The sequence below is a fragment of the Megalops cyprinoides genome, chromosome 9 (genome assembly GCF_013368585.1).
Source record: "Megalops cyprinoides isolate fMegCyp1 chromosome 9, fMegCyp1.pri, whole genome shotgun sequence".
Lineage (NCBI taxonomy): Eukaryota > Metazoa > Chordata > Actinopteri > Elopiformes > Megalopidae > Megalops > Megalops cyprinoides.
In genome coordinates this window covers 19428923-19447301 of record NC_050591.1, presented here as the reverse complement: position 1 = coordinate 19447301, position 18379 = coordinate 19428923, and the positions used below count along the sequence as shown (strand labels likewise).

At 42.6% G+C, this 18379-nt stretch overlaps 2 protein-coding genes across 6 annotated transcripts; one reads left to right on the top strand and one right to left on the bottom strand.

Moving 5' to 3' along the window:
* Positions 1–71: 71 nt before the first annotated feature.
* Positions 72–3542, bottom strand: aamdc (adipogenesis associated, Mth938 domain containing). 3 transcript variants are annotated; one of them, XM_036536244.1, is made up of 4 exons: positions 3496–3542; positions 1896–2042; positions 1235–1330; positions 72–564 (listed from the first exon to the last, which is right to left on the bottom strand). In XM_036536244.1, the coding sequence occupies exons 2-4, from the start codon at positions 2025–2027 to the stop codon at positions 424–426; spliced, it is 369 nt and encodes a 122-aa protein (XP_036392137.1). In that variant the 5' UTR covers positions 2028–2042; positions 3496–3542; the 3' UTR covers positions 72–423. The 3 variants fall into 3 exon arrangements, with proteins under 3 accessions (XP_036392137.1, XP_036392135.1, XP_036392136.1); XM_036536242.1 differs by lacking the exon at positions 3496–3542 and adding an exon at positions 3419–3493; XM_036536243.1 differs by lacking the exon at positions 3496–3542 and adding an exon at positions 2761–3384.
* Positions 3543–3630: 88 nt separating this feature from the next.
* rsf1a (remodeling and spacing factor 1a) lies at positions 3631–17079 on the top strand. 3 transcript variants are annotated; one of them, XM_036536241.1, is made up of 16 exons: positions 3631–3793; positions 6177–6268; positions 6539–6631; positions 6835–7040; positions 7297–7442; positions 7786–9623; positions 9762–9989; positions 11483–11587; positions 12167–12246; positions 13146–13200; positions 13831–13934; positions 14027–14094; positions 14331–14541; positions 15080–15321; positions 15596–15778; positions 16120–17079. In XM_036536241.1, exons 1-16 carry the CDS (start codon positions 3640–3642, stop codon positions 16746–16748), a joined length of 4434 nt encoding a protein of 1477 aa, XP_036392134.1. In that variant the 5' UTR covers positions 3631–3639; the 3' UTR covers positions 16749–17079. The 3 variants fall into 3 exon arrangements, with proteins under 3 accessions (XP_036392134.1, XP_036392133.1, XP_036392132.1); XM_036536240.1 differs by having other exon boundaries at positions 13146–13239; XM_036536239.1 differs by having other exon boundaries at positions 13146–13260.
* The last annotated feature ends 1300 nt before the right edge of the window (positions 17080–18379 follow it).

Below are 18379 nucleotides of genomic sequence, written 5' to 3'. Positions count from 1 at the left end.
GGTGAAAAAGATTCTTTTATGTTGATATTTTTCTAATTAAAATGTGTCCAAAATAAACAGAATGGTTGAGCTTACTTTATTTTTATTTTATTATTATTGATGATTTTTATTACTGTGATGCAATTTAGAAGAGTGAAAACATTGCACACTTTAAACATTCTGGCAGTGATGGCAAATTGTCACTATAGGCTTTTGTTTTATTGGTTAAATTGAAAAAAATGAACATTCTCCACTGTTTTTCCCACATCTGCCCCATTTGAGCCAATTTATATGACATATGACAATTTATATGACATCAGTCTTTTGTTCTTTCAATTCCTCAATTTCATTGCAAAACCAGCAGCAGAAGAGAAGCTGCCAGGTGTTCAGCTGAGGAGTCTGGCACTGCTGAGTTATAAGGCTGGCAATGTGGTAAGGACATCTTCAGCAGGTTGAGTGGAAGACACCTCCCACCTTGGCTCCCTGCCCTACCAGAGAATTGTACTCCTTGACAGCTTTCTCTGTCTGGAACACCTTTACCTCCACACCCTGCTGCTTCACATAGTCCAGTGTGGAGGAGGGCACCTGGCACAGGAGGGTATAAGAGGAGATATGAATCTCACTAGTAATATTTACCTCACAACAAAGCAAGTGAGTCTAGAATCTGCAACTCCATGAAACCTGTTTTTTTCATGGAACCTACTGCCAGTTTGGGCAGATCTCTCCCAAAAGTATTCACTGGGTGTTGTTGCTTTTTCTGAAAAAAGCACTTGGTGATGGTAAATTCTAATCCCACATCTCAAGTCTAACTAAAATGGAACTGGGAGAGGCAGAAATGGGTGTATCAGACCACAACAGAGGTTGGGTTTGGTAAGTGCAATGTTGCAGCCATTTTGCTGTTTAACAGGCCATTTGCTCACTGTTCACAACAGTGTGTGTACAAATAGTGATTGGGTACTTTCCCATTACACTGTACTTGAAGGCATGCAAAATTGGATGCAATCAGCATGTCGACTCATAAATTCTCACAGCAAGTTAGAATTTAGGGAGTTGCTGGTCACTCTAAGTTAAATACAAACACTTGTTTCTATTCATCTTGTCTCACTGTTTTTCCACCCTTGAGAGTCGACTCTAGTACATCAAATGGAAAAATAGCCAGTGAGTAGTCATGATGGTATGTTTAATAAAAAAGCTGGATAGCCTGGCATTATTTTCATTATTTGGATCTCTCATTTCTGGTGATAATTACTGGTACCTGTAGGGCTTCACTCATCCCCCTCCCGATCACCAGAGTGTTCACCCCCTTCCTCAGTACTTCCTCCAGGTCAGCCGGTTGCACTCCGGGATAATGCTGAGAGGGCACCCAGACACATGACACAAATCAGGGCCTCGTAGCACACTAGAAATGAAGGTTGTGGTTTTAAATATAACACCGAGACAGCTATTGCTGTACCCATGTAAGGTACTGTGTTTTCCTCCAATGAAATGAAGGTCATGTGCCACATAACAAAGGAGGTGCAAAACTGCTTAGAATTTGATCAGAAGGTTACTGGCAGTATGGTAACCACCAAAGGGACTTTTGAAAGGGTGTTTGATCACTTTGTACTCAAATGAAGTTTGACTCAGTGGTCACCTGCATATTTTCAAATAATTATGTAGGTCAGTTATAGTGCGTTACATTAGTACTTGGTCCTGTCTATCATAGTCCTGTATTTTAATGAATGTGTGTTATTTGCTTGGGAGACAACCTCAAGGATTTGCAGCCTTTCATTACCTACGTTCATAACCTGTTCATACACCTGGCACAATTTGACTCAAGAAAAGTTTCTTTTTCAAGGTGTCCCACCCAGTATTGAGCCAATCTGGAGGCCAATGCTCCAGAAATGACAGATCCAAAGGTACGGAATGCAACTCACGTCCGTGCCGGTTTCCCTCCAATCCCAGGCATGACTGCCTCCGGGCCACACCTTGCAGTCCTTGTAGGACGAGGAGCAACCCTTGACCTTCATGTGACCCCAGGACAAGGATGCAATTTCTGGAGAAGTCATGACTTCACACCAGATCTGATGTATTGGCAGGTAACATGGAAAAGAGAAGAGGAAAACATGTCAGTGTTTACGTAATGACACCATCAAAGCATGTATTCCAGACCCCATCTGAAGGCAATCAAGGCTTGGATAAATGTATAAATAAGTGTAATTGCTATATATAGCTCATAAGCAGTAGCTGAACACATAGTTATATAATACAAGTTATTTTCCATATTTTAGATACAGTATCTTGGCATTATATTTTTCTGTTAAGTATTGTTACGCTTATGAATTGTGTGCAGGCATTATGAATATGTTCAATGGTATCCAAACAGTAACAGTATCACTGTTGTCACTTATTTGCACTTCGCAGTCCGTTCCTTCCCTTCCGCTTTCCCATAACTTAATAGCAAACTACGGCAACCATCAACTGCCAGTCTGGGATTTGAACCAAGCACCCACTGGAACGAGTCCAGAGCCTTCTTAATTCCACTTTGTTAAAGAAATAGTTGCACAAAGTAGTTTATTTCCCATAAACATGGGTTTGTACAAGTAATACAATATTTGCATATTTCTCGGTAACCTTATGAAATGAATGAAATCAAGCTTTTAAGTAAAAAAAAATAATAAAATTGCCGAGCTGGATAAAATGTATCAGCAACAGAACCGGTCTTACAATCCATTGACTTTCATTTGTAGAGAAGATTTTGATCACGTACGTTAATAATTGATTGCAAACATAAAGTCATACCAGAGATTAAGTGTATCCCGTGTTTTAAGTCTTTTAACTTCAGACAGCGAAACGCGATCGGACCGTCCTGCTGATCGGCAACAAAATGCTACTGCACGTCGGAGACGCCCCCCGCCCTCCACCCCTCTGGTGCGTCACACCCTTACGAAAATTTCACGAGTTATTCATTTGTTACTGAGATAACTCCTTAATTTCGGGCCAGTGTACATCGATAGCTCGTTCATAGAATTCAGTGTCGAGTGATTTAGTATTTGGGAGATAAAACAGAACGAGTTTGTCATAAGCTAGTTAGCTAACTAGCCTTCTCGCTGTTAGAACTATTTATAGCTATATTAGCTGGCTAGCCAAGTGACTGGAGAAATCATCAAGACCTAGCAAGCGAATGTTAGCTAGGTTATCAGAAACGTACCTAACTTGGCAAACATGAAGGAAAAATAAAGCACTATATTTTAAAGAGGGATTACCAGCTCTCTTGGATGAAACCACGGGCATTAGCTAATTTTTGCTAGCACTATAAATGCGTTATGCTGACGGAGTTAACAATCTTAGTCTACCTCATTAAAGTGCATAAGTTATCTTAGCTAACGAATGGTTTTTGAAAAATGTGCTTCTACGCACGACACTGTCTTTAGTTTGCTAAATAAGCGACGTAACCTACTTCGCAAATATATCAACAAAACTTCAGCGCATAGTCGTTTGTTTACATTTGCTTAACTTGGTGATTAAACTTTTTACCGCAAAGACCTCTGGGCCAGTGGCGGCTTGGCCTGCAATCCCTCCGAGCCCCCAGCACGTTAATGAGGCTGTACTGGCGCGGTGAATTGTGGGCAGTCCTCGGTCCTCCGAGCTCAGTCTGCTCCTGCTCCCCCGTTGGAAAAAATGGCTGCTCCGGCGGCAGCAGCGGGTCCTTCCCCCGGTTTGTGCCCAAGCTTCGCCGTTGTCTGTTCTTTTCTGGAGCGCTATGGAGCTGTACTGGACCTGCCAGAGCTGACGTTTCCGCAGATGGAGAGATATCTACAGGAGACCTCCACAGGTAACGTTTTAATTGGAGAAGCTGGGATGTGCGAGGAAAAAAGGGTCTCTCCATCATCATTGCTTGTGTTGTTGGTTGTGCAGAGTAGACGTTGGTTGTTGCAGTATTGTGTGGCAATTGAGTGTTTAACTTCGTTTTTTTCTCGGCTTTCTCTCCTTTATAGTAAAGTTTGAAACATTTGTACAGTGTAGAGTAATTATTTGTGCTTTCCTAATAGTTTCTTGTACCCGAAAGGCAACACGTTTTCTTATAATTCGTGTTCGTACTACGTCAGGGTTGACATTCTAGCCTGGTTTGCTTTGCCTTCTCATTATGGATTAAATTGTAGTTTATCAGGCACAAAAGGTGAACGATAGTGGCGCTGGAATTTGAGTTTTTTTCTTCCCTTTTATTTAACCGTTTTCCCACTTTCAACCATTCGTTATATGGGATCGCTGTGATTAACTGCTTCTGAAATACGCCGATGATATTTGCAGTTAAATATTATTTTTTGGCAGATAGTGGTTCACTGACACCACTGCGCAGGCGCACAACGCATTAGTCTAAACTTCCTGCTGAATGGAGTCTCTCGTTTATGTTCCGATAGCCACTCCATTCAAACTAGTCAGGCGGAATACGAGCGTTTAACACACCATAAACAACCGAATCTCGGATATTTTACTATAACATATCTTTACACGTTTACCAAATTAGTTAATGGCTTTTTTATTCGAAGCCCGGTGATAAAAACAGAAGCAGTATGTCTGTGGCGTAGCTAGCTAGAGCTACGCCGTTAGCGGGGTTGATAGACTAGTATGTAAGCTGTCATTTCAATGCGTCCTGTCCAGCGTCCACAAAATTGTCACGTGGACAATATTTATATTTTTCCCGCACGTGTTTATTGGAGCGAGCAAATAGGAACTAAGATTTTGGAGGCGGGTGTCTAATGTTAGACCCCTCAAATGTCAAACTTTATTACTGCCATTCAAGCTGGCCTGTCACATACTTCATAACATACATGTCTAGTTAACAAATTCACGGTTCGAAATCGATTTAGGACCTGAAGTTAGCTTGCTAGTTTGCTGGCTATGGCGTGCATAATATATATGTGCTGTATGTAATATTTAAATTAAACGTAAATGCATTAAAATTGATATTTTAAAGCCAGATTGATTGGCGTTTTTTATGAATTAGTTATTGTGTTTCTGATGGCTGTACTTAGCGGTGGAAATTGAAATTTTTCTCTGCATGCCGTTGTTCTAGGTCTTGCACAGTTAAACGGACATGTAAATTAAGCATTGTCTTACTAGACTAAATGGGGAAAGTGTGTTTGCACACAACTGCTGTCTCTAGAACAAAGCCTTGAGTCAAAAGCCTTAGTTAAGTGCTCATTTATCACTTAAAATACGAATATGATACGTGCTGTTGTGGCTACCTCATTACATTATTTGCTGTGAAATTCATGTTTCATGGGCCAGGTTTTCCCGTCACATATTTCCAGAATTCTTTCTTTTCTCTGAGTTGAACTTGTCTTAATGTGGTCTGTGCAGGAAAATTATATTTAAGTTGCAAGTAGTGTAATTTTGGTAGTGGAGTGCTTACATTCTCTTGCACTCAGTCACAGTAACCTATAAATTGCAGGTTTAAATGTTTCTGTTAGGCTCCTGTAATACCTGGCCTCTCCAAAGTGATGAACCAGTCAAAAGGCTATTTTTATTGACACTGGTATTTTGAGGGGAAAAAGTAAAAATGTAAAATTCAACAAGTAACTGTTTGTCCTGTTTATTTGACAGATAAATACTGTATAAAGTGCATGTAAGCCCCCAAACTATTAATAGATCAGAAAGAAATGAGTGATACCATCATAAATAACAGAGAACATATAATTTTCATTCAGATTTATTCTTGCCAGTTGACCAATGTCTACCTGTGTTTAGGTTCAGGAAATTTCAATGCTGTAAATTAAACCTTTGATGCTCCTGTGAGTAAAAAATGTAAAATGGTGGGCAAAAGATTATTGTTCCATTTTAACTCTGACTGCAGAGTCTCTTATTCATAGTTGTTGACTGTTGCTGGTAATTGTGAGTTTTACAGAGGTATGACAGTTCTTTATGTCAGAGTTTGCTAACATTGAACCATCCACTACTGAAAACTTGCAAAGGTGTCACAACTTCCAATGATGAAATCGGACAGAGGTGCTTTAGTGCTGCCATTTTAGGATAGTCTTGTTAAATTTGGGCTTGTTTTTGGAATGTAAAAAATGAGGCTTGATCCTGCCTGCATTATGTGTATTATCTCAAAATTTCTCGCTGTATTTACTTTCCAAATATTACACATTTTGGTGATTTTGAATTCTCCAGAATAATCCCAGTATTTTTTGTTTTCCTTCTTTTGTACCCGTCAGTTCCCAAGCCCTTGGTGGAGCTTCATGTGAAGTTGATGAGGAAAATCGGCAAGTCAGTGTCTGCGGAAAGATGGGAGAAGTATCTTATCAAGGTGATGTAAGACCCCCAAGTCAACGCTGGGTGGTGTTTCCACTTATTCTTAATTCCAGTACATGCGGTATGCTATAAAAAAAAATAACATCAATCAAACTGATAAGCAGTGTAATTCATTTGAAAAAACTGTGGTATGCATCCATTTGTGCATATTGTGTTAACTATAAATGTTTTCTCACCTGCATTTGTTGGATGTTATTTATGTAGTGTCTGAAGTCTGTCCCCCAACCCTTCCTGTTGGCTGACAGTGCATCTCTGTATCCACCAGGTGTGTCAGGAGTTCAACACCACTTGGGCCTGGGAGCTGGAGAAGAAGGGGTACCGAGAGATGACAATAGAGTGCAAGACAGGAATCCTCAAAGTATGATCAAAAGCCTTACAGTGCTTTCCATTCACTGTTTTCTGTCCTAGATAATTTCTTTCATTCCGTTCACATCCAGTACACAAGTGGAGCCGCTTTACTTTTCAGTGATCAAGAGAAAATAAAGTCTTGAAAACTGAATGAAGGTGCCGTGTGTCACTCAGGATTTCTTTACGTGGGTATTTGTTTCTCTTCTTCTGCAGTACTTGTGTGAGTGTCAGTTTGATGATAACATCAAGTTTAAGACTGCAATAAATGAGGAGGATCCCGATAAGATGCGCCTGCAGCCAATTGGCCGGGACAAGGATGGCCTCATGTACTGGTTCCAGCTGGACCAAGACCACAATGTGCGGGTCTATGTGGAGGAGCAGGATGACTTGGATGGATCCTCCTGGAAGTGCATCGTTAGGTATGCGGAATTTAGTGAGCAGCAGCGCTGAGAAGTCTTCAGTACACAGGGCTCGTGGCCAGAGGGCTTAAAGGTTCAACTCTCAGAATGACATGAGACATGCAAAACTTGAGTGTAGACCTGACTGTATAAATTATATGACTATAAATTATTCAACATTTTGATCTTTGGGGTACCGAATATCATTTACTGTAATTACATAATTAAGAATGTGGTGTACCTTGCTTTCATTAAATCACATTCTTTATCCTCTCAGGACTCGAAATGATCTGGCAGAGACTGTGGAGCTGCTGAAGGCCCAGATCGATCCAGCGCTGTTGACCAAGAAGGAAACCCAGGAGGGGTCAGCCAGCACTAGCCCAAGCCTGGAAGATCAAGAGAATAAGAAAGAAGAGGGAGAAAGTATGGTCATCCCTCTAGCCTCTGGATCATATGATTTGCAACACAAATCCTAGAATGATTGGAAACTATACTCTTCTTTAATGTGCTTGATTAAAATCACTTTATAAGAAGGGTTTTGAAGGTTTGTAAGGTGTAAAGGAAGCTGTAACCAAAGCTAGTGCATTATACCATTCGTTGAGAAAAAGAATGTAAATGTGACAAAGTGCTACAGTAGCATTTTTCCCCAGTTCTTACTGTTAGGTGGTGTTGCAGTGTTCTGAGGTTGGGTCTGATACTTGTTTCTTTAGCGGTTTAACTGGGGGACTCTGTAAAAAGCTAATTAACTTGGTCTTTGTCCACACAGAAGAGTCAGGGAGTTTGAAGAAGACTGAAAAATCAGAGGACACCTCAGAGGATGAAGATGAAAAGCCTGCAAAGAGTACCATTCGCTCCATCTCCCCTACGACAGGAAACGACCTAAAGCCCTCTGTGAAGGATGATAAAGGGGACCTGAAGCAGGAGGGCAAGGTGGGACCCACAGAAAGCAAAGATGATAATGAGAAATCAGGGTCAACTACGAAGTCGGAGAAAACTGAGGAAAAGCCCATGATTGACAACCGGGTAAGGACCATCACTGCAATCATCAAGGAAGAACCGAAAGATTCTGTGCAGAACGCTGCCGTACTGGGATTGGAGAAGAAGGAGGCCCCTTTAAAGATGGAAACACATGAGGAAACAAAGGAGAAGACCTCAGAGGAAGTGGAGAGGGCCATGAAGAACGACCAGCAGGCTAAAATCCCCCTGAAGAAGAGGGAGCTCAAATTGAGTGAGGACTTTGACAATGGGGGAAGCATAATTGTTCGCAACCCATCCATCACTCCCACCAAAGAGTTGCTGAAGGAGGAGGTGGAAAAGATGGAAGAGGACAGCAAAGCACCTCCTCCTTCCTCCTCGGATGGCTTGGAAAAGGAGCCAAAAGATGACTTGATCAATGGGGAGGTACAGCCTGCTAAAGATGTGGACATGGGAACAGTATCAGATAAGTCTGAAAGCCAACAAGCTAAGAGAGCAGAAGAGCAGCAGGTTTGTGCCATTGCTAGGGAGGAAAAGGGTCAAGTAGAGGACAGTGTGAAGGTTGAAACCGGCAAAGAGAAAGAAAAATCTGCTGAACCAGTGCAATTAACTGCGGCAGAAAAAAGCATGAAACCTGTTCAAGAGCAGGCCATTGCCACTGAAGAAAAAGAACCTTTATCTACAAGTGATGACTTGGCTTCTTCGGAAGAGAGGACAACAGCAACAGCTGTTGAAGAGACACCAAGCTTGTGTCCAGTAGTGGAGCCCACCCAGAAAGGAAGTCAAGAAGAACCCATGGAGGTTTCTCCAAACATCTTGGAGTCTAAAGAAAAAACTGGTAAGGATGGCATGGGTGAAGAGAAGGAAGAGGTCCCTGATAAGAAGGGAGAGAAGGATGGAGAGAAGTCCATGAAAGAGTCCAACAGTACAGAGCCCAGTCACCCTGAGAAGGATGAATCTGAGGAGGCCACTGACGTGAAGGCTGAGGGAGATGCTTTGCCTTCCAAGAAGGCAGAGGCTGAGAAGACCACAGGGGACCAAGAAAAGAAAAATGCGGAGAGTGAATCCACACCTGGAGAGGAAACTAAAAGTACTGAGATGGAAGAAGAGGTGGCAGAAGGTGAGGAAGAGAAAGAGAAAAAGGGCTCTGAGAAGAGAAAGAAGAAAAGGAAAGGAAAAGCTGGGGCGTCAGAGGATGACAAGGAGGACAAAGGGTCTACAGACAAAGACCAACAGGACGCTGAAAAATCCAGTCTCGATGAAGACGGAGCAGCAGCCAAGGAAGGTGAGGAGGGTGAAGAGGTGTCGTCAGAAATCCAGAAGGAGGGTATCCGTCTGAAGATCAAAATCCCCTCCCACAGGAGGAAAGAGGTGATCCAGGCAGAGGAGAAGAAGCCAGATCCAGGGACTGACATGGCTGATGGGAGGTCCCTGAGGAGGTCCCCCAGGATATGCCGACCCACTCCCAAACTGGCAGAAATCCAGGACATGAAGCTGGAAAGGAAGCACTTGGCTCCTTTGATTGAGGATGATGGGGAAGATGAGGATGAAGATGTGGAGAAGCCTCAGAGGAAACCAAGGGAAAACTCAAGGAAGGCTGATGCAGATGGCCAGAACAAGTTAACAAAGGTACCTGTGAATTATTTCTGTTCTCTGCCCTTCATAAGCTGTGGGATGAAGTTTAAAATGTACATTAAAAGCAAGCTCGGGAGTGCCTTGCCTTTTAGCTTTTGGTGACATGAGTTTTGTGACATGTTGTTATTTCAGGGAAAACGGCGACGTCGGGCTCGATGGTCAAACACTCGCACAAGGTGGCGCAAAAATAAAGGCTCCAGTGATGATGATGAGGAAGAGAGTGAGGATGATGACAGTGATGAAGATTACAAGGTAGAGAAGTCCAAGGACAGACGCGAGTCGGACTCGGATTCAAACTCAGAGGAAACCCCCAATGACGACCCCTGTAAACACTGTGGCCTCCCCAACCATCCTGAATTGGTGAGTCACCATGAGGGTTGTTAGGTCATATTACTTTCCTGGTTAAAGAATGTTATTGTGTACCAATTTTTCATACATATGAAGGAATATTCCAATTGCAAATATTCCCTTTCAGATAGCTGTAAATTGAATACACGGGTGCATAAACTGTGCAGTTAATGGAGTAAATTTCTTTTTTTGATACAATTTGCATCCAATTCATCAGTATTGTTCTTCATATGATAAATTCATTAAATAATAAACTGTAGTTATGTTTTAGAGGTGGCTGAAGCTGTGATATGAACAATTCCAACATAGTACGAAATATAACTTTTCTAAATTAAAAAAAGGTTTTAATATGAGCTGTACTTGCATCAATTATTGTTCTGTACAGTAATATAGCCTTCAGTGTATGCTTCTGTACGTGTTCAGTAGTACATACAAGTGGTTGTCTGTGTATTAAAATGGTTTTAGAATTAAGCATAGTTAATATAATACACAAATACGTGGTATGTAATATGTCATTCTCTTGAAACTGTAGTCATAAGCATTTACCCAGAAAATAAATCAAATTATCTGTTAGGGAGATATTCACAGTTCCAAAGTGTGTATTATCTTGAGTCTTTAAGAAATGTGTGATTAAAATATCTCATACTCAGACTTTTGGATGAAGTATTTGTGAAATTGCCGTCTCCGAGGGGCTACATATGCTGTTAGCCCTTTGGTTAGTGTAGAGTCTTGGGGCATGAGTCTTGAATTTGTGATCTTTAGTGGATAATTGCTAATTTGGTCTACATAAATGAGTTACTGCTCACTGCAAGAATCAGGGAATAGAGCATCAGACAGCAATGTAGTTTAGTTGGTGACGGACTGGATTTTCAACCATAAGACTGTAGTTTGAATCTCCAGTGGCACTGTTGTTGTACCCTTGGTCAAGGCACGTAACTGGAATTGTCTGCCTAGTATTTTGCGTTCCTGCATTTTATAAAGTTGGATATTTACAGATGTCATACAGTATACTTCATCTGTCACACCACAACTGGATGAACCCAATAATTAATCCAGTTGTCACAATTAAACATTGTCCTTAGGCAATCACATTTGTGGTTAAGCATAGCAGTCTCCTCATCTGATCAAGAAGTCCTTTTTTGTGTCTTTAAAATTAGCTTGACAAACCCTACAAACCTTCTCCGTGAGCTGCACAGCTCTGACTGAGCCGTGAGGCCCAGGCTCTGATTTGTAGGTCAGATGCTCTCACTGTTGAACAGCACATTTGAGGAAGTAATTTCTACCATACTGGAGAATGAGGTACGGCTAGGTCTGTGTCAGGTGCCACCACGCTGCTTCCTAAAAACCAAGGCTGTCATGTACCCTTGATTGGTGAGGTTTCGCTCATATGCCAGTGGAGGAATGTTGAACATTAGGAGTGCTAGGAGAAATAAATTGTTCACTGATAAAATTGTGTATCACCACATTGCTCACTGCCCCCCCCCCCCCCCCCCCCCCCCCCCCAGATCCTGCTGTGTGATTCCTGTGACAGCGGCTACCACACGGCCTGTCTGCGACCCCCTCTCATGATCATCCCGGACGGAGAATGGTTCTGTCCCCCCTGCCAGCATGTAAGTATCCTTCTGAGCGAGGACCATACCATCCTGTATCAGCTCGCATGGGAGACCATTAACAAACTTGTCTATATTCCTCTATGTCCTTTCTGTAGCAGATGCCCATATCTTTGTTAATCTTGCAATAGGAGCACTTCTCAACATTGGTTATGGCGTGGAGTAGCTTTTAAATGTTTAACTCAAACTGCTTCTGTGAATACCCAGCTGTTTAATCGTAAAGCACATTAACGTTTTCTAAATAGTTCATTATATATAAAAAGTTCATAAAAACATAATGACAATGTGTAATATGATTCATTAACACTTGATGGCAATGATTAAAGCATTATGCAGGGTTAAACCAATACTGTGGCATGACATGGAGTAGAAATGGTGGAATGGTAGAAATCTTGAATCATGATACATGCATAGAGTAAATCACAGCATAAGGCTCTGAGAAACCCATCAGTAAGAAGGCAATATGCTGGTGTTGAATATGAGTGGCAGTAATCCAGTCTGTTTGCTACGAGACCTTGAGCTCAGTGTGGCAGAAATGACAGTGATATATCCTGATCCATTTCCCTTGTTCCTCTGCAGAAACTCTTGTGTGAAAAGTTGGAGGAACAGCTGCAGAACCTTGATGTGGTTCTGAAGAAGAAGGAGCGTGCTGAACGAAGGTACGGAACTCGGCCAGTGTAGTTTTTTAGAAGTTAAAACAAGTGATTTATCAATATGTTATGCCCACCGATTTATTAGTATTTCTTTATCGTTTGGCTTAAAGATTGAGGAAACTCACTATAAGTTCACCCTGCTGTATTCTCTGACTTTGCTGAAAGGTTAAAAAAGTTGGGCTCAAGTTAACAGGCCTTCTGGTTGTTCTGCAAGAAAGAAAAGCATTGGATGTGCAACACCATATACCTCACCAGTTCCGTCTTGCAAGTGCTTGGTATAGGGTTTGTACATCCAACTAAACCTTCTCCTTGTGTTTCAGGCTCAAATATTGACTGTCCCATATAAATGAAACTTTGTATCAAGCTCCAGTTAGATACACAGTAAATGGTATCTGTAAGGAAATCTACTGATAATTTGTCAGCCATTGACATCCTTAAATGGGCACCTCCAGTGGTCAACAGTTACCCTTTCAGTGGCTTACTGGTGTTTAACTGTGATCAGTGAGTAAACTACTATATTCTGATATGCGTTTTTAAAAATAGTAATAATTATACACAGAGAGATGACCTGTCAAAGTATGAGCCATTTTAGTAGTTATGATGTTACCTGCTAGATTATCTAGTAGGTGGATTACTGCTAATTTACAGTAATTGTAACTTTATGTTGCTAGTTAATTTATCTGCTACTTTGTCTTTTTTTTCAGAAAACAAAACAAAATATATGAGATTATTTATGATCATATTAAATATCAGCATGGATTTACCCATCTGCTGTTATCCGCTGCTTATTTTTTGCTGGATAATCTGCAAATTGTTGACCGCTAGAGGTGCTCTTTAAGGCTGTAGTTATTTGATGATTACAGAAGTTTGTCTCCCCCCCCCACTGCTCCTCACTGTTTGACCAGGCGGGAGCGCTTGGTGTATGTGGGGATCAGCGTGGAGAACATCATCCCAGCTCCCGTAAGTACCGAGGACTTGGAATCTAATGGCCGTAACGGGGTAAGTCCCCGCGCTGCTCAGGTCAGTGGATTTGTACCAATGAATTTAAGACTCTCTCACTGGGTTTGAATGGGGCTTGGACACTAACATTCTCTCAGATTTCCCTAGTGGTAGATTTCTACTGTTTCCTCACTCTTGGTTGTGGTATTTTTTCCCTCCTTTTGTTGTAAAAGGTGCACTTATTATGGGCAAAGAGTAACTGATAATTATAACACTACAAGTAAACTTTATTGGCTTAAGTTTGATTCATAGTCTTGCATGTTTTAAATGTATCATATCTTTTCTTTCATTTTTGCATGCTTCCTTGAAGTTCTGTGTCCTGTCATTAAATATAAAAATGATGCCTCTGATGCTATAATTTTTCTTTCCTTGTATAACTGATAAACTGAGAATGTTGTACCATTCTTTAGAGATTTCCTTACTTGTAGTATGCCCCCCTAATGGAAATATGATTGTAAAAGTCTTCAAACCAGCATTTCTGATTCTAAAGCAAATGGAAACAGTAAACCACAGGTTTAATAGGGAGGCACTCAGTTTTCATCTGAAATCAATGAGTTTCACCACTAACTGCCCTGCCTTCCTTCTCCGCAGGAGCCTGAAGTAGAAGAGGAAAAGCAGGAAAAGAAGAAAGATGTCAAAAAGAGCAGAAATCTGGGAAGGAGATCGACAAGAACAAGGAAGTGCATAAGCTACAGGTGGGTGATGGGGGACATGGCTTTGATGTGCATCCCACTTTGAAAGAGGTATAGCTGACTATACCTCACTCTCTGTGCTGTTTTGGCAATAGATTTGATGAGTTTGATGAAGCTATCGACGAGGCAATCGAGGAGGACATTAAGGAGGCTGAGGGAGGAGGTATGTGGGATATTAACGGAAACGCCAGTATGAATTACACTTTTATAACAGGATAGCATACAGTTTTAGCTTTTCTCTTAAGAGAAGAGAAAGTACCTAAATATTTATGAAGTCACTTGTGTCAATCATCATGGCAAATTTTTGAAAAACACTGTCTAAGCCAGAGGCCCCAGAGCTGGGATACAGAGAGGGCAGGAGTTGAAGCCGTCATGTTACGTATGTATGGCAATATTCAGGTGCGGGCCGGGGCAAGGACATGGCCAACATCACAGGACACCGAGGGAAGGACATCTCCACCATCCTGCAGGAGGAGGGCAAGGAGAACCGCCGGCCAGCGAAGGCCGCGCCTGCTGCGCGCAGAAAGAAACGCCGACGCCTGAACGACCTGGACAGCGACAGCACCATGGAGGAGGAGGAGAGCGAGGACGAGTTCCGCCTCAGCAGCAGGTCTGTCCGAGTGCCACGCCCGCCTGGAACACCACCCTCTGTGGGCGTTTGCCTGCAAATACATGTTTTCAGAACATTGTACTGACAAGATGAGGCCATTCAGCCCATTTTGGCTTATCATTTCGCCTATATCTAAATCTGTACCTATATTTACATTTGCATTTACATTTTATCACTTAGCAGACACTCTTATCCAGAGCAATGTACAAGATGTTACTACGTTTAATGTTACATTTACATTTTTTACATCCGGCAGATGCTCTTATCCAGCTTTGTCAGTTTTACTCAAGTCTTCCTGTGTTATATTGGAACATTCAAAGCTGCTTGTTCTGAGCAGCATTTATGTAAATGAGAGAACTTCTTAAGGGAAAAAATACACAACATTTATTAAACATGACCGTCTTTCAGATGATTGTATTCATTTTTGCCCTTTTCATGTTTATCATATCTGTTCTTTCTCTGTGTGTCCGTTTCCACTCTTTCTATCTGTCTGTTTCTCTTCGCCTGCCTCTGACTCTCCCTGTGCATGTGATCACAGTTCGGAGGAGGAGGAGTTTGTGGTTTCGGGGGATGACGGGGAAAGCGACGCGGACGTGAACTCCATGGACGACAGCGATTTCGGGAGCTCTGGCTACGGCCCGCGGCACGCCGTGTCACGCAGCAGGAACCGGCCTCAGAAGAAGAGGACCACGCGGCGGCCGCAGCGGCGACGAAGAGGGTACTCCGATGAGGAGGAAGAGGAGGAGACGGAGGAGGAAGAGGAGGAGGAAGAAGAAATGGGTAAGAAGGAACATACAGAGGGATCATTGGCAGAGATAAAAAATGTCAATTGAGATGTAATTAAAATGTCAATTACAAGTTAATATGCTGATTAGTGGACTTATTGGTGAAGAGAATTGGCAGAATAATTGGAAAAGATTTTTTTTTTTTTTTTTTTAAATGTGATGGATCACCTCTTTTTAAAATCAGTACTGTATTTAATATGGACAAAAACTTAACACTGCAATTTGGCCATTTCCCTGTATGTGTGTGTGTGTGTGGGATCGCTCTCCAGTGACGGAGGGCTCCAGCGAGTTCAGCGACAGCGACCTGGACATGCGGCGGAGGCGTTCCCGTCGGAGCCAGAGGAAGCAGGTGAACTACTGCGAAACCTCCGACAGCGACAGGTCGCACACCGCCGTCCACCACAACAAGCAGAAGCTTCACCGGCGCCGCCTATCCAGCTCTGAAAGCGAAGGTCAGTTCAGCACCCGCCCCCCACACGGCTCTGCGTTTCCCAGGCCGCTCCACGTTTTACCTAAAAAATGCAGTGGAATAAAGTCATGTAGCATGCAATCCAAGGTCCATTAGAAGTCCTCTGAATTTCTCTGACTTTAGATGACATCATGGATTTGGAATGGAACCCATTTTAATAGATTAAAAACATCGGTGTGTTTGGTTTGCGCAGTCATCAGGGTTCCTCTGTATCTTTAAACTATTTGTTACAAGTCTAATTTTGTGTGAGAAGCAATACTTGCAGACCAGCCAATCTCCCAGGGCAGCTCTTCAGGACCTAACATTTTACTCTTGATATTTCAGGGAGTTTTTGTTCCAGAGACTCCAATGGAGAGGATGAGGAGGAGGAGGGGAAGAAGAGGAAGAAGAGGGTGAAGGGCGATTCCTCTGAGGAGGACACTCGGCAGTGGCGCAAGCGGCTGAAGCGACGGAGAGCCTCAGAGGAAGACTACAAAGCTGAAGAGGAGGAGGACTCGGAGGAGTCCGAAGAAGAGGAGCGGCCCGTCCGCAAGAGGCTGAACCGCATTGAGACGGACGAGGACGAAGAGGAAGAGGAGGAAGTGGAGGAGAAGAAGAGGAAAAGGCCTGCAGTGGGGGAGGCAGATGAGGGCGCAAAGAGACCCCACAGGATCAACAGTGACGATGAAGAGGAGGTGCTGGCGAAAGGGGAGAGCCCCCTGGACTATAACTTAGTGGGGCTGCCCTCCACCAACGGACAGAGTGCGGCCAAGGGCCCCGGGGCATTCGTCCCCAAGCACGGGGGTGCCGTCGGACCTAAGGACAGCGGGGCCTCGGCTACCCCCGTTGCCCCCAGCGCCCTGGCCGCCAACGGCATGGTCCCCCAGGAGCTGCCCACACAAGACGAGGACGAGGACGACCTCTTAGGGGTGACTGACCTCGTGGACTACGTTTGTAACAGCGAACAGTTGTAGGATATTGTAATTCTGTGTTTGTTTTATGCCTTTCGTCAACAACCCCCTACTCCTGTGCTCAACCCCCCCAACCCCCGCCCCCCCAACTCCTGGAAAGGAACTGGACCTCTGAGTGAAGGGCGTCGCTGACCGTGGTGACAGGCGCATTTTCTTTGTGCAGTAACACCCTGTCCTTCTACTCACTACACAGACTGACACAGACCCAGATGAAGATCAGAGGTGTCCTACCATGGACACAGAACTTTGTCTTTGTAGTACAGCACTTGAGGGGCCAGTTTTTGGTCTTTTTTTTTTTTTCTTTTATTTAAAAAAAAAAAAAGTTAATATGGTATCATAGGCACCCTATGTTGTACGTTCTTGGCTTGTTTGTTGGTCCTTGTAAGTACTAGAAAAGTTGTCCTGTGTTGTTTTTTCCACCACTGTAAGATTTATGTGTTTTATATGAAGAGAACCTCCTCTCCTCTTTGACGGGAGACCTGATTATGATGGAGAGGAAAAAATGCATTCCTTTCTCAGCTAGAGTAGTGGAGTTCCCTGGGATCAGCATCAGAAAACAAATTATTTTCTTGATGAGAAGCAATGATGTCCATTAGTGCTCTTCAGTAGAACAGGAAACGCCACATTCAGTGGCAGATTTTAAAATCAGATCTGATGGGTCAACATTGTCAACACTTCAGGCTAAGGCCCCCCTAATGATCTAACTCAGCCAGGAAACTAAGCACTGGGATCTCTTGGCCAATGTATTTTTTATTATTTTTAATTACTCTTGATCAGCTTTCTACTACTACATACAGTACCTGCCTGTTTGTCCATTCTAACAATATGTACGTATCGTTTTTTAATTATTTTCATCTCTGTAAAGGCCAAACAGACTGCCCCCCCCCCACCCACCCGTGAATTTTCATGGTTTTAAAAGTCATGTTGGTTGGATTCCTGGACAGTGTTATCACTCATCAGTGACACTACGGTGTAAGCTCACTCTCTTGCATTGCCAAGATTCAAAGTTTCAACAGCTTGCTTTCACTTTGCGGTCAGATAGCTCTGTGGAGGGACTTTAATATTTTACCCAGCCCATGTTTTCACCCTCCAAGCCTCCTCACTGGACCTTCTTCAGGCGATCGACTTCCTGCTGTGGTGGAAGTTGTGATAACATGTTAATAGTATATTAAGTGAAAGCACATAATTTATCACACATTAGACTATATGTATATACGAACAAAGAGCTATCCTTCAGCATGCACATGTTTAAGGAGGTTTTAGCAGGTGTGCTGTATTTGTTGGAAAGCTTCTTTTTAAAGTTGTAATATTGTTCTCACCCAGATCAGTCTTGTCAATTACTGATTTGATGAGGATTTACTCTTTTTTTGTTTTTCTCACTAGTCAGACTTGCAGTCAGATTGGCTTGTGTCCCTAAAGTTGGTGACTTTTTTTTTTTTTTAAATGATCCCTGCAAAACACTTTCCCTTCCCTTTCCCTTGCTATGATTTTAATGTGTAATGTCTGTCTTTCTGTTCTTTGGAGTTGCTTTTGTCTTTGTGTTCTCATGCTTTCGTTTCGCTGTTTTCCACAGCCTGCCAAAACCATTTTTCCTTTTTGCTGCAAAACATTGTGAAGAAGCGTATCTTTTTCAC

Bases quoted from the DNA above. Each gene is read 5' to 3' on its own strand.
- aamdc (XM_036536244.1), bottom strand. From the start codon at position 2,027: ATGACTTCTCCAGAAATTGCATCCTTGTCCTGGGGTCACATGAAGGTC. The intron at 1,331-1,895 runs GTGAGTTGCATT...GTGCCCTCTCAG, and splicing joins GGAGGGAAACCGGCACGGAC to CATTATCCCGGAGTGCAACC. The intron at 565-1,234 runs GTACCAGTAATT...CTCCTGTGCCAG, and splicing joins GGATGAGTGAAGCCCTACAG to GTGCCCTCCTCCACACTGGA.
- rsf1a (XM_036536239.1), top strand. From the start codon at position 3,640: ATGGCTGCTCCGGCGGCAGCAGCGGGTCCTTCCCCCGGTTTGTGCCCA. The intron at 3,794-6,176 runs GTAACGTTTTAA...TGTACCCGTCAG, and splicing joins TCTACAGGAGACCTCCACAG to TTCCCAAGCCCTTGGTGGAG. The intron at 14,542-15,079 runs GTCTGTCCGAGT...ATGTGATCACAG, and splicing joins GAGTTCCGCCTCAGCAGCAG to TTCGGAGGAGGAGGAGTTTG.